General features: G+C 50.3%; 1 protein-coding gene across 1 annotated transcript in view; it reads left to right on the top strand.

Moving 5' to 3' along the window:
• The window catches only part of PHF12 (PHD finger protein 12), a 42202-nt gene extending 26703 nt beyond the window's left edge, over positions 1–15499 (top strand). Inside the window, exons 5-15 of the mRNA XM_059147809.1 lie at positions 235–355; positions 1588–1720; positions 3600–3764; positions 7472–7630; positions 8243–9038; positions 10289–10414; positions 11044–11187; positions 12250–12348; positions 13087–13169; positions 13734–13872; positions 14213–15499. Of these exons, the coding sequence (XP_059003792.1) occupies positions 235–355; positions 1588–1720; positions 3600–3764; positions 7472–7630; positions 8243–9038; positions 10289–10414; positions 11044–11187; positions 12250–12348; positions 13087–13169; positions 13734–13872; positions 14213–14547 (2300 nt within the window). The 3' untranslated portion in view covers positions 14548–15499. The remainder of the gene's footprint in view (positions 1–234; positions 356–1587; positions 1721–3599; positions 3765–7471; positions 7631–8242; positions 9039–10288; positions 10415–11043; positions 11188–12249; positions 12349–13086; positions 13170–13733; positions 13873–14212) is intronic.
• Positions 15500–17279: the final 1780 nt, after the last annotated feature.

The following is a 17279-nucleotide window of genomic DNA, read 5'->3' as shown; positions in this document are numbered from 1 at the left end:
CCCCAGAACAAATGACCTCTGACCATGGTTCTGATTTTTATCTGTGTTCCTTTCCCTGCTTTCCTATTATGTTTCTCATTTGAAGCCATCCCAAGGGGTCTCAGAGAGAGACCCATATCTAGGCCATGCCACAGCTTTTTCCTGAGATCTGATCTTTCACATACTGTTGTTTCTGTGTCCCAGACTAGGAACTCAACATCCAGGAAAGCTCAGCACCATCAATTTCTCTTCTAGGTTCTAGCAAGAGGAGAAGAAAGGAGGAAACCACAGGGAAAAACGTTAAAAAGACACAGCACGAGTTAGATCACAATGGTCTTGTTCCCCTACCAGTCAAAGTCTGCTTCACATGCAACAGGTATTTTTCTTCCATCCTAAGGACTCTTCTCCATAGTCAGCAAATGATATTTTTTCTCTCTCCTGTATCCTCTTCCAAACCCTCTCTGTTAAATGTGGACAACCCGTATTCTGATGGTGTGAGTACAGAGACTGGCTGACCGACTAACCAGAGCCTTGACTGTCTTAACAAATTCCCTGAAGTACCTGAGACTGTGTTTATAGAAACTTGGGTGAGAGGAGTTGGACTTAAACAGAAGCAGGAGATACTTAAACTAGCTAAGAGGAGCAGCTCTGGCCAGCAGAGACACAGGTCCCTGGAAAAGGCAGATAATTTTTTAAATCACCAAAGGTGAATTTAAAAGTAGTTCAAGTGTCCATGTAGCTAGTATGCATCAGACTGGATGACTTCCAAACGCCTCCAGGATTCCCCAGTTGTAGCTTTCCTGAGACACTGGTTTCCTTCAAATAGGATCTCCTCAGTGACAGGAACCTGCTGCTTCAATTACTGAAGCCGGACTTTGTGGCTTGGGTGTCTTAGAAGGGCAGGATAGCAGGAGAAAATAGCTATCAAAAAGAAATGTGCCAAAGGGAAAAAAAGAAATGTTCCACAACAAAAGCTGTAGGAAACTAGATAGTAGAGCAGTAGAACTCTGAGCCAGGCCCAGGCCGAGGCTCCCATGCATCTCAGAAACCTGAGGAGAATCGTGGTTACAAGTCAGAGTTGGTGTTTGCTGAAGCTCCTCCCTTAAACCATGCATACAATAATATGTTACAAAATCCTTCCCCAGCACACGGATCTCTGTGTGTCATTTTTGCTGAGTGCTTCGTGCAGAAGAGACATCTTTTCTTGCTTTAGTGTAAGACTCTAGAAACATGGCTAGAGATTTTTTTTTTAATGAGGTAGAAGTTAACTTTCTTTTAAGGAGTAGAAAGATCAGAGCAGAGTTGGCCGTCTTCCCCTTGTGGGTACTGAGCATTGATCGTTCCTGCTCTGACAGCCACTGTAGCTGTACTCCAAATAAACATTCCCTTCCCCACAAGACACATTCCTCTGAAAAGAGAGAATAATGGAGAGCCTGGTGGCAGCCCCGAACTTCATCCATCTTCCTGATCGTGAGTGGAACTGATCACTGGGGGAGGAGGCTCTGGGAGAACGTAGTGAGGGTTAAGGAGGAGAGGCTGTTCCACAGTGCAGAGTTGGTTTGAATTTCCCAACTTGCCACAGAAATGGCCTACAACTCTTTTTTGCAGGAGCTGCCGTGTGGCCCCTCTCATCCAGTGTGACTATTGCCCCCTCCTGTTCCACATGGACTGCCTCGAGCCACCGCTCACTGCCATGCCCCTGGGCAGATGGATGTGTCCGAATCACATCGAACATGTGGTGGTAAGTATAGCGTCGCCCCTTCAGTTCTCTTTGGGCACAGCTGGAACGTGTGGACTGATTCAGTAGAAAGCATAGTAGGGTCAGGTTTGTACCAGAGTTCACCATAATCTCGCAGATACTGGGTTCTGTAGACCGTCCTCTTCAGGTTTGATTATTTTGAAATGCCTCAGCTGTGCATTTTGCCTTTCCCCGCAATGCCTTGTTTTAGCTGTACAGGCAGACTTGGTTGTTTATGTATAATTTCTTCCACAGTGAATTAAGCAGCTGATGTTACAGCTCTAAAAGGGGAGTATGTTAGATCCAACTTATGGGAATAAATGCTCTTGTAGTAGTTGCTTCCATATTTTCCTGCCTCTTATTTTTAGAGGAAACAAAATAAGAAACTCTAAAACATTTATTCTTCTATCCTAGGAATTATCACAGGCAGTCAACTCCCAGTAACTCAGGAGAGTTGAAGAATTGGCATGGGTCACAGCCAGTCAGCTAGTGACTAAACCCTAATGTGTTTTGGGCACCACATGAGTCTCTTTCCTTTCTCTAGTTTTTGACACCCACCTTGTCATGGTACATAATAGATATTCGTCGAATGAATGAATGGTGTGAGGGTCCTTCTGTCTTCTCTCCCAGGAGTCTCGGGTGCAGTTTCCAGATGCTTCCTGGGGCTCAAACAGAACTCTAGTTTGCTGTCTCCAAAAGAGGCTTAAGCTTAGTTCCTTTCCTGCTAGGCACTAAGAACAGTCATTTACAAGGTTGAATGGGTGAGCGCTTCCGAAGAGCAGCTCCCTCAGAAGAGCAGCCTTTCAGATTAAAAAGAGATTATCGCTTAAGACACTGTCTCTCAGATGGTAATAACCATGGAATGTCTTGTGACACTCAGCGTGACCGTGTGCTCCTCGCGTTGCACTGAGGGACCGTAGTTAGAGACTTGTACGCGTGTTGCTTCGGCCTCTTCATTCGGCTGACGCTGCTCAGGGCTCAGCTAGGAGGATGCTTCTCTCTGAGCCGCAGTTATGAGTGTTTCATTTTGCCTCCTGCTGAACTGGAAAAAAAGCAACCATGAGTGGTATGGCCAAATACGAATCTTAAAGAGCAGCTTTCCTACAGATGAAAAATTAATTAGGTAATTTTTTTATTAGCCATTTAGGGGTTCTTCCTACTTGACTAATTAGGAAGCTGTGGTGCAGATCTTTTCTTTTGAGTTACAGTGTAGTGGACCAGACGTGGAAGCGGAAAGGTGGCTCAGGATTTGTATGCCTTCTGTGTGCCGCTGCATCAGCTTCGTTCTTCCCTCCCTCTGGCCTCTTGAGAGCAGTCCCAGTTTCCCACCTCTTGTAGAGCAGGACTGTGGGAGCCAAGTGGGCTTGCTGCTATTCCGTGTTATGTTGAAAGAGGACTAGGGCAGGGTGCATGGGCGTTCTGGTGCTGATCCCTGCTGTCAGCCACACTCCTGTATAGGAAACTGTCCTGCTTCCTGTGGGCAAGAGTGCCTTCTAGAAAGGGAGTCTGGGTCTTGAGGGCCAAGGCCTGCATCTCCACTGAAACCTGTGCTCTGTTAGGGTATGCTGACAAAAGGTGTGAGCTGTCAGAGGCTGAATTTGAAGGGCATTTCTTGGCTAATTTCCTATTTCCTGTCCCCCTCAAGCCTCTCTAGGGAATAGAACATACCAGCTTTCCCTGGCTAGACCAGGCAGAGCGGAGGGAGGATGTCTTACCCATGTTCCCCTGGCCTTCTGATAGGAGGGTTGCTATAATAACAGCTCTTGATAGAAGAAGCCTGTGTGGCCAAGAGCTTCTATTTTTCGAACCTAGAGAATAGAGGTCATTGGGAAGGGGATGCCTTTTGAGGTTCATTGCGAGAGTGTGTCTCCTTTGTCCCTAGCTGAACCAGAAGAATATGACGTTGAGCAATCGGTGCCAGGTGTTTGACCGTTTCCAGGACACCATTTCACAGCACGTGGTCAAAGTGGACTTCCTGAACCGAATCCATAAGAAGCACCCTCCTAACCGCCGTGTGCTCCAGTCAGTCAAAAGAAGAAGCTTGAAGGTGAGTCCCAGCCTGGTGCAGGCAAGATGGTAGGCTCTGATTGTTTTCAGGGAACAGACAGGATCATGGGCCTAAATTTATAGATAAGGAGACTGAAGCCCCGACTTTTGTCTCTGGTGTCTCAACAAGTGGTGAATATGACCATACATTTTCATGTTTGAGGATGGAGATCAGGACTTCCAAGGCCAAGCCCCAAATTCTACGAGTCTCCTGTTCTGAGGATCAGTGCTCTTTAGCCCCTTCTGCCAACAGATGTGCTCTGCCTCTGCTACCCTCATGGGGCACTCATGCTCTCTGTTCCTGGGAGATGACCCCCGTCCCAGAGCTGCCTGGTGGGGTGAAGGCGGTGGTGATGAAGCAGAGGACCACCTGTCCCGGCTGAGGAACTTAAGAGGAGAATGACTAAAGGAGAGTTAAAACAGTTTTTCCAGGATGCTGGTAATATATCATGAATACCCCCAAATTGTGGCCTTGGCTGTAATATTACCTAACATTCATATGCACTTGACAGTTGCTAAAGTGCGTCCACAGGGGCGTCTGGGTGGCTCAGATGGTTAAGCGTCTGCCCTCAGCCTGGGTCACAATCCCAGAGGCCTGGGATTGAGCCCCTCATCAGGTTTCCTGCTCAGTGGGGAGCCTCCTTCTTCCTCTCCCTCTGCCATTCCCTCCACTTGTGCTCTCTGCTTCTCTCTTCTCTGTCAGATAAATAAAAGCTTTTTAAAAATAAAGTGTGGGGGCACGTGGATGGCTCGGTCATTAAGTATCTGCCTTCGGCTCAGGTGGTGGCCCCAAGGTCCTGGGATTGAGCCCCACATCGGGCTCCCTGCTCAGTAGGAGGCCTGCTTCTCCCTCTCCCACTCCCCCTGCTTGTGTTTCCTCTCTCACTGTCTGTCTCTCTCTCTCTCTCTCAAATTAAAAAAAAAAAAAAAAACTTGAAAAAATAATAAATAAAATGTGTCTACAGAGATCAACAGGGGAAAAAAAAATCCCTTTGTTGAAAAGCATTTGGGGGTGTTGAGGCTGTTTTCATAAACTAGTCAGTTCCCTCATTTAACCTGGAGAGCCCAGCACTGTATACACAAACATAGGGGTGAATTTTATCTTCTGAGAAATCCCACAGATGGTGCTCCATGCCAGTGGAGACCAGCAGTTCTCAAATAGGGCCACTTGGTGGCATCCTCGCTTTAACGCACTCACACCACTCCCATCACTTGGCAGTGGATGTCAGCACCAGCAAGATGCTAACTGTTGGAAATTGTATGACAATCTCTTAACCATGTAAATATTTACACTTCAGTGCAAACACCAGTTTCCAAAATTAAATGAAGGTGTTTTCAGTTGGGGGTATTATAGAGGTGGCATGACTCATACCTTAGTGAAATAGATTTAAAAGAGATCTGAACTGTAGATTAGGAAGAGAACCTGATGACTAAAATGAACAGGTCAAGAAGCCTTGATAAAACCCTGCTGTTTGGGGCACCTGGGTGGCTCAATGGGTTAAAGCCTCTGCCTTCGGCTCAGGTCATGGTTCCAGGGTCCTGGGAATGAGCCCCACTTCGGGCTCTCTGCTCCACAGAGAGCCTGCTTCCTCCCCTCTCTCTCTGCCTGCCTCTCTGCCTGTCAAATAAATAAATAGAATCTTTAAAAAAGGGGGGGGGGGGGCGCCTGGGTGGCTCAGTGGGTTAATCCTCTGCCTTTGGCTCAGGTCATGATCTCAGGGTCCTGGGATCCAGCCCCACATCAGGCTCTCTGCTCGGCAGGGGGCCTGCTTCCTCCTCTCTGCCTCCTCTCTGCCTGTGTCTCTGCCTACTTGTGATCTCTGTCTGTCAAATAAATAAAAAAATCTTTAAAAAAAAAAAAAGAAGAAGAAGAATTGGACACTTAGGGGCACCTGGGTGGCTCATTTGGTTAAGCCACTGCCTTTGGCTCAGGTCATAATCCCGGTGTCCCAGGATCAACTCTAGCATCAGGCTCCCAGCTCCACGGGAGTCTGCTTCTTCTGACCTTCTCCCCTCATGCACGTGCGCGCACGCTCTCTCTCTCTCAAATAAAATCTGTTAAAAAAAAAAAAAAAAGGATCGGACACTTAACCAATTGAGCCACCCAGGCACCCCCTCCCCTTCTATAAAGGGTTCCCTGTTCTTGAGGAAAATCCAAGGCCATGAATTTTCTGAGAAGCATTTTGTACTTAGGCAATCTGGGAGCGGATTGAGGACTGTGGCCAAGGACTGCTCAGCTCTGTCCTGGAACATCTCTATCATTGACTGAGCAGTTCAGCAAAATCAGCTTAAGAACTTTATAGTTTTGCTGGGGATTCATCTTCCTGCTATGTCTTCACTCTTCACCAGGGGACAACCTTAGATTTGCATACCATTCCATTCCTCCGCCTCCCATTCCTGGATGACCTCAGACAAGCCCCTGGCACCGGCCATCAATATTAATGGTGCTGACTCTTAATTCCACTTGCCTTGCCTTTCTCCTCATATGCAGAGTTATGTCTGCCTACCCATCCCACGGGCATTTCAGTCTCAACTTGCCCAAGACCAAAAGTCTTCTGCCTCCAAATCTGCTCTTCCTCTTGTATTTCTTGTTTCTACAGTAAATAACCACAGTTTCCACCCAGCCTCTCAAACCAGAATGCTAGAAACCATTTTCACCTCTTCTCCCCTTATCCTCCATAAGGACTTGGTCATCTGTCCTCCAAATGTTTTCCAAATCGACCAAGTGCTTCCACCTCTCTGTGCCATGTATGCTGCTCCACTGCCCTCAGTTCCCCTTCCTCTGCCTGGAAGTTCTCAACTTAACAAGGCTCAGATCAAATACTGCCTTCCTGTAAAATCTTTCCTAATCCCAAATTCCTGTGCCCCCCGACCCAGACAAAAATGAGCACTCTTCCTCTATGTTTTTTATAGTTCCTTAGCCATGCCTCTATCCTAGGACTCATTGTGCTGTGTTGTAATGTTTCTGTGTTTATCTCCCCAAGTAGACTGTGTGCTCCTTGAGAGCAGAGCTTAAGTTTTATTAGTCTCTGGATCTCTAGGACTTGGGACAGTACCTAGACTCAGGAGGTGCCCAGTAAATACTGGTCGGATGTATGAATGACTCTTTGCTTGTGGTGTGGCTCTTTCATTCTTACGTGGTATGATTCAGAATGTGTCTTCTGTCTTTGTACAACAAAGAGGTCTTTAGCTGTTTGATTAGTCTTGAATGAATGGCTGAAGAAAACTGACCTTGACTGAGTGCTTGTCACAGGCCAGGCCTCATGCCGAGCATTTCCACTGTGAACATGACCTCCTTCAATTTCTTGCCTGTCAGATACTGCTCACTCCCCTCCCAAACTTGATGCCGAGCAGTGGGAGCCTAGAGTACTGCTGTGAGTCTGTGTCCAGAGTCAGTCTTACACTTCTTAGGCCAAAGCAGTGTTTTCTGCCCTCTGTGGGCCTTAGACTTTGCTGAAGAAGTTGGGGGGGGGGGTGGCAGCATGTGCCTGCTGTCTCCATTTCTGTGCCTTCTCAGGCTGACGAGTGTGTGTCTGAGGCACAGAGCAGTTGCAGCCCACGGATCCTTCTTGTCCTAGTGGACCCCAGAGTGCATGATGGTCCCATGGGCATTGGCTCCACCAGCAGAAAAAATGCAGTCGGGGCAGAATCCGCTGGACTTGTTGACGCCATCTCCCTCTCCTTCCTCCTCCTGTCTATCCTAAACAGGTTCCTGATGCTATCAAATCCCAGTACCAGTTTCCACCCCCTCTCATTGCACCTGCGGCCATTCGGGACGGGGAGCTGATCTGCAATGGGATCCCTGAGGAATCGCAGATGCACCTTTTGAACTCTGAGCACTTAGCCACCCAGGCAGAGCAGCAAGAGGTGAGTGAAGGCAGGGCCGGGATCCTGCAGCCAGTCTTCCTTCCATCGCACCACAGCTGTTACTGGAAGTAGCCTCAGTGCCATCCCCATCCCCATCTTCTGCAACCCCACCCACCCCACCCCCATCCCCCAAGAGTTGACTATTCCGGAGAGAACTTCTGGCCAATATTCTGAGGCAAATAGAAGAAGTACAGAGTCAACCAGTCTGCTTCTCTCCGTTGGCCCCCTGCTGTGCTGCGAGACGGGCACATCCGTCTCGTAGAAAGAGCGCAGTAGACCCCCAGAGAAGTCAGGTGGTAGTGCTGAGCGCACAGCAGTGGCTTAGGGTACCTGCCGCCTCTTGGTTCGCGAGGTGAGCCTTAGGGGCAGAGCCCGAACGGGAACCCCAAGCTCTGCTGACCAGGGTGTTGCCTGCTGAGTGCACCAACAAGTCTCACTTGGGACTGGAAGTGGAATCCTGTCGGAAGTCCAGCACACCTTTTCTGGGCATTCGCGATGGGACCTCGGAAACGGCGCTTATCGGCTCTGCTCTAGCCCTGGCCACTGGGGCAGGAAGGACCAGCGCCTCCCAGGCCTCTCACCCTCCTCTCCTCTCCTCTCCTTCCGTTGCAGTGGCTCTGTAGTGTTGTTGCGCTCCAGTGCAGCATATTGAAACATTTATCTGCTAAGCAGATGCCTTCGCATTGGGACTCTGAACAGACAGAGAAGGCTGATATTAAGCCTGTTATTGTGACTGACAGCTCAATCACCACCTCCCTGCAAACAGCTGACAAGGCACCTACACCTTCCCACTGCCCCTTGTCCTGCCCCTCAGGGATTAGCACCCAGAATTCCCTGAGCTGCTCTCCACCCCACCAGCCCCCAGCCCTAGAGGACATCAGCTGCAGTTCTTGTGCGGAAAAATCCAAGAAAGCCCCCTGCGGGACTGCCAACGGGCCAGTGAGCACAGAGGTGAAAGCCAATGGCCCACACCTCTACAGCAGCCCCACTGATTCCACGGACCCCCGGCGACTTCCAGGCGCCAACACCCCCTTACCAGGCCTCTCCCACCGGCAAGGCTGGCCCCGGCCCCTCACGCCACCAGCGGCTGGGGGGCTTCAGAACCACACCGTCGGCATCATTGTGAAGACAGAGAATGCCACTGGCCCCAGCTCTTGCCCCCAGAGGAGTTTGGTTCCTGTCCCAAGCCTGCCCCCTTCCATTCCCAGCTCTTGTGCCAGCATCGAGAACACCAGCACTTTGCAAAGAAAGACTGTCCAATCACAGATAGGACCTCCGTTGACAGATTCAAGGCCACTGGGCTCACCCCCAAATGCCACCCGGGTGCTCACTCCCCCTCAAGCAGCAGGAGATGGTATCTTGGCCACAGGAGCCAACCAACGATTCTGCTCACCAGCGCCATCATCAGGTGAGTGCTGCTCAGCCTTGGGGTAATTTTGGATCCAGTCCTTTCTTGCTCTTCCTGGCAGTTAAACTTCAAAAAACACTTGTATTCCTGTGAATATTTCAGAGGACTTTGGTCTCTCTCTTACTTGCCCTCCCCACATTTAGGTGGTAGAGGGGAAGGCATGCTTTAACTTGTCCCCGTTTTATTGGTGGGATTGCTTTGGCTCTGAAAGTTCAGTGATTTCCTCCAGGTAACCTACCAAGTCAATGGCAGGATTGGAACTACAGCCAGGTCTCCTGACTCCCCTTCCCACACCTCTCAGGCCTAGTCTTCTGCCTGTTCTTGTTCTATCTCCTTAGAGGAAGGCAGCATGCTCTGTTCAGCCACTGTGGTCAGCTGGAGATTCTAGGCAGTGGCCTCCCGAGTTTCAGTATCCACACCAGAGACCAGATCCCACCTGATCTACATTCTCAGAGCCCGCTCATTTGAAGGAACTTCCAGGTCGGGGGAAGCAGGGATAGAAAGCAACACTGCCTTTCAGAATAGCAGCACAGCGGCATGCCCGCAGAGGTTAGCCTGGCCCAAACACTCTCCCTCAGGCCACGTGCAAAAAGGCAGTCCCCTGTACCCATACTTGGCCTAGTGTGGGCCTGCTCTCTCAGCTGTCCCCAGTCAGCACTCTGGACCTCGAGATTGCTGACCCCAGCATCTGAACCAGGTTTCAGATGCTGCTGGAAACCCCTGTGGTCTCTCCCGTGTGAACTGAAGCTGGCCTCCTAGTCAGCTGGGAGTCTCGGTAACCAGGTGACTGTGACTTCTCTGCATGGGGGCCCCTGGTCCCAGGATGGCCCCTACCTTCAGGCTCTTTTCCTGTCTTTGTTTACCTCTTAATACCAACCTGGTTTTGCTCCCTGTGAGTTGAGCGTCAGGAGGCAGGAGTTACAGGGGCAGGCGCTGCTTACGTGAGTGCATAGTGCAGGGAGGTAGTGGTGGCCCAGAGAACAGAGCCACCCCGTCACGTTCCCCAGAGCAGTAGATTTCACCAGCTCCCGGTGCCCTGGAGACTCCTGCGTGCCCGGGTGCATTGTTCCATCTGCCCTTCCTCACCACACATTTTTAGCTCTAGGAGTTCCAGAGCCTATGGGGTGAGAATCAAGAAGGGAACATCACCTTGGGTCCGAAATCCAGACCTGTCTCGGCAGTGGGGGATTGGACCGGTGGGTTTCCCTCGTAAGGCGACGTAAGTAACCATCTTCCTGCTCCATCCCCAGATGGCAAGGTCAGCCCCGGCACGTTATCCATAGGAAGCGCTTTAACCGTACCCTCTTTCCCAGCCAACTCTACTGCCATGGTGGACCTCACCAGCTCACTGCGAGCGTTTATGGATGGAAATGGAGGTGAGTGAGTGAGCTACTGCGTGGAGGTGCTGTTCCTGCGCCTTCGAGCTCATTTCAGAAGGGAACAGAAGGGATGCCTGATCTCCGAGGGCTGGGGAGGTGGGTTAAGAAAGAAAGCCCCTCCTTCCTCTGCCTTCTACACCTCATAATCAAAGGTGAAGGGAGAGCAGAGCCAGCTGAGCCTGTGAGAAAAAAGGATAATTACCCAGGGCAGAGTAAAACCAGGAGGTCGTTGTTCCCTGAGTCAGAGAGAACGGAGGCGCCACTGGCCCTCTGTGAAGAGAGGCTGGGTAGAAAAATCTGATTCTCAGGTCAGATATCCAGCCCTCCCCCGATAGGCGGCAAGTGGTGTATCTTGCTCTGCCCTTCTAGGACCACTGGACCCGAAATCAGGCCACCCACCTCCAAGAGACAGCTGCACTGGCTGCAGTGGGGCCTGTCTCTCACTGCACATGGCCGTGAGAGATGCCCAGCTCGGGATCCTTACGCCATTTTGTACTCTTTGCCGTTCGAGAACAGTCACTTGGCTAGAATGCAGAAATGCTAAACAATTCGCTGTGTGATCCTCACCTATTTCCACGTTGTATTTCCTCCTCAGCTGCTTTTTAATCTTTCTCTTTGGTTAATAGAAATCGAGATAAATATGCTGGACGAGAAGCTGATCAAGTTTCTGGCCTTGCAGAGAATACATCAGCTTTTCCCCTCCCGGGTCCAAGCTTCACCAGGCAGTGTCGGGGCACACCCGCTGGCTTCTGGAGGGCACCACACTGAAGGTGCGCATGCACACATCTGCCGCTACAGCCCACCATCCAGTCTCCCCTCTGTGTGTGAGCAGCTGACTCCACTCCTTGAGCCATCTCGGTTTTCAGAATCACAGTGCCCCGTGTGTGCCTTTCACAGGCTCAGTAAAGCACCATGGTTTCTTTCCCCAGAAAACAGGAACAAAAAGCAACAGCTTTCACCTCAGACTCAGGGAAATCTGCTTAACTCTCTTTCATGCTCATCCGCTTTGAGACACAGAGGGCAGCTACTGGTGCCTTTGGGTATATATGGTATGCTTTCTGCTGAACGGTGTTCAGATATTTGGGTTACAAAGATTTCCCAAGAGGGAATTATTCAAGTTCAAGGTGAGAAGCCAAATAACAGTTGGGCTAGGGGTACCTGGCTGACTCAGTTGATAGAGACTCTAGAACTTAGGGTCATGAGGCTGAGCCCCGTTTTGGGCATGGAGCCTACTTTAAAAATAAAAAAGAAAGAAAATAACAGTTGGGCTAACCTCCTGGAAATTCTTCCCACAAGTCTGACTGCTTAGGTTCTTTTTCTGAGCATTAACCCTTATTGAGCCTTACTGATTGAAATCATGTGGTCCCCAGACCAGCAGTACCAGCGGGTTTGTGGGAAACAGAGAGTTCAGGCCCCACTTCTGACCTGCGACATCAGAACAACATTTAAGCAAGATCCCTAGTTGATTTGTGTGCACACCAAAGTTTGAGAAATGCTGGTCTGTGCCTTCTGCTGTTTGGCATCCCTCTCTATGGTATCGTCTGGTCTGTCCCTGATAAGCCAGTCAACAGCCCAGGAACTTAGAGTACTTTCATCCATGACTTCTGTGACCTTCTTTTAAGGTAGAAATGCTTAACCCATGTTGGGAATGCTATGGGTGGGAGAGTGTCACACTGAAGCAGCCCAATGTCCAAGGTGTGTTTGGTGGGATAATTCATCTAGTGGGATCTTTTTCTGTAGGCCACAAGCCAAAGGTCTGGGTTCTTCTGGTTTATGTTTGGGTCTCAGGTTCTGAGTTTCTGAATGATCCTATCCCTGTGTTTGTCTTGTAGTGCAAAGAAAGGAGGTACAGGCCCGAGCTGTGTTCTACCCTCTCTTAGGGTTGGGAGGAGCTGTGAACATGTGCTACCGAACCCTATACATCGGGACAGGTGAGCCATCTGGGGAAGGCGCCGAAATCTCTTCAGCCCCAAATACTAATATCCTTTCCCACAGAGGCCAGAAAGTGGGGAGGGAAACCCTCTCCAGGGCTGACTGGTTTAACCCAGCAAATATCCAGGCAAGAGGGACTAAGAAAGGAGATTATCAGCTGCCTGTCTTCCCCAGCTCCAGCCCTTTCGCTTGGGCCCAGCATGACCTCGGTAGAGAGGGGAGTCAGCTCTGATTGCTGCTCAGCGAGCCATTCCAGGCGTGCAGGAAATACCTGTGTAGAGGGCACACACTATGTCCCTGGAGGTCTTCAAGAAAGTGATAGGGCTCACACACCCATAACCTTTCCTTAGTCCTGTATCTTGTACAGAGGGATAGTCAGCTTAGCCTGTGACCAAGAAATCTCCTTTCTTTCCAATGATAGGATTTATGAACCCTGCAGCCCATGTTGTGCCCTCATGGAAGTAACCCCCCCTCTTCAGGAGTTCACTCTTCCCTTCTGGGCAGTAGCCGCATGTTCTGAATGAGATCGGCTGGCAGGGACAGCTGTTCTTTCCAAGGGGATTGGAAAAGAAATCAGTGTTTGTTCAAAAATACAAGGAAGGGGCCCCAAGCTAGCTTCACCATGAGGTCTTACCAGTAGCCGCCCAGAAGCTAACTCCCTGCCCCCTACCCTCCCCATGCATACACCTTACAGTCTGTTCTCTGCCTGCCTTTGCTTCTACTCCTGCCACTTGCAGGAGCTGACATGGACGTGTGCCTTACAAACTATGGTCACTGTAACTACGTGTCTGGGAAACACGCCTGCATATTCTATGATGAGGTGAGGGTTGGGGGTGGGGTGGGAGGGGGCTCTCCCCAACCCCTCTCCTAGGCACTGGGTTTTTTGTTCAAGTGTCCTGGGTGTGGGGAAGCGGGGCGGGGAGGTCGTCTCTTCCTCCGTCCCTGTCATTCCTGGAGGAGAAGAGTCTTGGTATGAAAAGGTGTCCTACCATGGCTACCCTCCCCAGGAACAGGGCTGCCATTTCTCCTGAGGTTGGTCATGGGCTCAGCAGGGGGAGCTCCCCCAAAATCAGGGCAGGGGACCAGCATAGAAGGAAGCCAAGTCCTCTGTGCCAGTGAATAACATTTCAAGAGGAGGCAGAGTAAAGGAGCAATGGGAGAGGGGAGGGAGATGTAGGGGGGTGGGGGCCACTGGGAAGGAAGGCTTCCCAGAGGAGGTGAGTCTTGAGCCCTATTTGAAAGAGACAGGGAAGCGGGGCTTGACTGGGGAAGAAAGAGAGCTCCCCAGGTAGAGCAGCACAGCCTTCTCCATGTGTCCTCTCTCCCCTTAGCCCCAGGCCCCACGCAGCAGACCACACATCTTATCTTCCCTCCTCCTCCTCAGAATACCAAACATTATGAGCTGTTAAACTACAGTGAGCACGGGACAACGGTGGACAATGTGCTGTATTCGTGTGACTTCTCTGAGAAGACCCCGCCAACCCCCCCAAGCAGTATTGTTGCCAAAGTGCAGAGTGTCATCAGTAAGTTGGACCCTGTGGCCCCAGAGCCGGCTGTTTTTGACCTGTTGTGTTAAGAGCCCCAACTGGGTGGCTCTGGATTGCCGCCAATGACTGGCACATGCCTTCCTGGTCCCACTGGGCAGACTCTCCTTGCTCATGGGCCCAGGGAAAGCCACGGAGAAGCCAGTGCCATACATGTGCACACCTGCTTGGGGACTTCAGACTCCCTTTGTCCTTTCACAGCATCCCCCAGCCCTAGTCACCCTGCAGTTAGAATTGGGAGGTGCAGGGGCCCAGCCACAGCCAACAGCCCCGGCCCCTTCACTGTTCCTCTCCCAGTGACCACACTCCTCCTTCCCAGGGCGCCGCCGGCACCGGAAACAGGACGAAGAGCCGAGTGAGGAGGCAGCCGTGATGAGCTCCCAGGCCCAGGGGCCGCCGCGGAGACCCTGCAACTGCAAAGCCAGCAGCTCGAGCTTGATTGGGGGCAGTGGGGCCGGCTGGGAGGGCACGGCCTTACTGCACCACGGCAGCTACATCAAGCTGGGGTGCCTGCAGTTCGTCTTCAGCATCACTGAGTTTGCGACCAAACAGCCCAAAGGCGATGCTGGCCTGCTGCAGGATGGGGTCTTGGCCGAGAAGCTGTCTCTCAAGCCCCACCAGGGCCCTGTGCTGCGCTCCAACTCCGTTCCCTAGGACTGGCGGCTACCCCGTGACCCGCCTGTCCGCCCAACCCAAGACTCCTGCAATGCAAAAATGTACACAAACCAAGCCCGGGTTTTTTCTATACTCCACCAGAAACCCTTCAACTACAATCTTTGCATGAAATGAAGAAAACCTTTTGACTGTTTTTTAAAAATCCTTTTTCTTTTCTCAAGTTTTAGGGGGCATTTGCACATATATTTGTACTCAACATTTCATGGGAAAGCGGCAGACCCGAGCTGAGGAACAGCGTGGGCAGGGAGGGGAAGGCCCACGGTCTGGACACTTCCTCCAACACGAAACCATTCCCCACCCACCTCCTGCCCACCTCCTGCTCCCTCCCCCTCACCCGCCGTTGTAAAATAATCAGAAACTTGTTCTATTTTGTGGCAGTGACAATAGTTTTATATTAAAAGAAAAAATACAGTTTTCATACAGCAAAATCTATACAATATCATTGTTTTATTTAATATAAAGATCGCTACCCACCCTACTTCCGTGGTTCCCACCCTCCAAGTTATTTTCCCTTTCTGCAGCGGTTGCACTACAGGTAGCTACTGTGTATTATGGACAAATGAGAAATGAATTCTTTTTCTGGCTGTCCATCTATTTTATTTCAAATAAGGAAAAGTGTATTTGGATTTTGTGTAAATACATCTAGTGATGACATTTTTTTCAATGTTTTTAAAAACTGTACAGTACTACATGTGGTAGAGCGTTTTCTTCAAATTGTCTATTGTAGCAAAAACGTTTTTGTCGTAAACCTGTTTCGTCTTCTTTTTTTGTTCTCTTGCCACTTCTCCTGTTCCTCCCACCCCCGGCTCCCTCCTCTCCCCCCAACCCCCACCCCCAAGTAGTACCAATGTACATAGTAATTGTAATGTTTTAGACTTTACAGAAACTTTCCTGTATTCTGTATATAAAAAAACAAAAATACTTCAAATTATGTTTTCTGCCTGTCTGTCCTACCTGTCATCACCCTTAGAGGGGACCCTCCCCAAGATTCTGGTCACAGTCTTATTGAACTAGTCTCATCCCCAGACACTCAGTCCCCAAGGGAAAGCAGAAAAGCAGAGGTCTGGAGGAAAGAGCCCGAGGTGGGTGTGGGAAAGTGGAGGGCTAGGGGTGCATTTGCGGTTGGGTGGGGGGTAGCTGTTGTCTGGCCTTCTAAGTGACCTGGAATCATTTGACATGACCACGTACTGCAAGAATCTGAGAACGTGCAGGCCCTCACTCCTTCCTGATGACTCCAAAACCAAGATAATAAAACAGGAGCTGCTCTGAGACCTCTGCACGCTGGTCTAGAAACTTGAACCTCAGGAGCTGGGGCTGCCTTTAGTTTCAGTTGTTTGCTATCATATTTGAGTCATCAGTTCTGGGAGAAGTCAACACCTGGCTCTGTCCTTTAGCTGTCCGCCTGAACTGGGCACGTTGCAACTCATTCAGGCATCACTAGAGTCCCTCCCCTATGCATGGCCTTTGCTGGGACTTTGGACTTTGTCTGGGGAACTCGATATGAGCAGTCAAGAGGTATGGCTCCTGCCTCCTGAAGCTTAGAATCTAGTGGGGAGCAATCAGTCAATTCAAACGTCTCTGGGAAGCATGATGAAGAAAAAGACCAGTGGAGCCGCAGCGTGCGTGACTAGCAATCCTAACTTCCCTATAATCACAGCTCATCAGTAGAATCTGCTGCATTACCTTAATTCTAAGGCCCTGAGAATCCTCTCATCAAACCAAGCTCTAATCCTTTTTCAACTCCTTTTAGACCTGCCATGAGACACTTTCTCTGGGAAGTTCTTTTTGACTCCTTAGAGATACCTGCTCATCTATCCCAGCAGTGTTCAAGGAAGTGGTACCTGTTGGTGTGTCAGGAATTTGCCTTGAGGATGGAGAGCACACCGATTTGTTTCATTAATATTCTTTCCAGCTTCATCCCACAGCGTCTACAACTGAACCCCAAATCCATAGCGCAGCCAAGTCAGAAACGTCCCCTCTCCCCAAATCGGGTCTGTCCCTGGCTTCTACCTACCCGCCTAGCTTCGTCTCCACCACTCAGCTCCTCCTACCCTGATGGGCCTCCTGAACTCCTTGAGGGTAGAAACACATTGTTCCGCTCAGTATTTCCAAGGCTAACCACACTGCTGGGCACAGTGTCAAACAGTGGGTACTCAGTTGTAATGGTTTCTTCAGGCAAGTCCTTGTCCTGGCAAGTCACCTGGCCCGCAGTCCCCTTACCCGAGCCTCCCTAGCTGTCCCCACCCACCTTGCCTTCATAGTCTCTTCTTGCATTGAGTCATGGAGATTCTTATCTTTCTACCACCTGTGAGGACCACTCCAGAGAAATTTCCTCCTGGAAGTCAGATAATAGATTTTGTGTTTTATTGTCTTCCTGCTGCTTCCCTTCAGAAATGTAGGGGATGGGGGGGCATCAGAGGGTACCAAAGGCAGGGAGATAAAGACAGGTAATGAATGAGTGTGGCATCATCTCTCTGACCTTTATAGGAAAAATGAGGAAGAATTCTAGAACCTGAGGGCTGGAAGTGAGGATAAGGAATTGAAGGACTTGTTTACGGAGGCCAAGGCATCCAGGACCAGACTCACTCCCTCTCAGACATAACAGCATTGACGTACACACCTCTCCAGAAGGGGAAGACTCTGCTAAGCACAGAGGACACCCAGAGGGCTCACACACACCCTGTGAGCCCCTCCCGGCAAGGCCTCTGCTA

Source organism: Mustela lutreola, chromosome 15, assembly GCF_030435805.1.
Source record: "Mustela lutreola isolate mMusLut2 chromosome 15, mMusLut2.pri, whole genome shotgun sequence".
NCBI lineage: Eukaryota > Metazoa > Chordata > Mammalia > Carnivora > Mustelidae > Mustela > Mustela lutreola.
The sequence above is the reverse complement of the archived record's forward strand: the minus strand, read 5'-3'. Positions and strand labels throughout refer to the sequence as shown.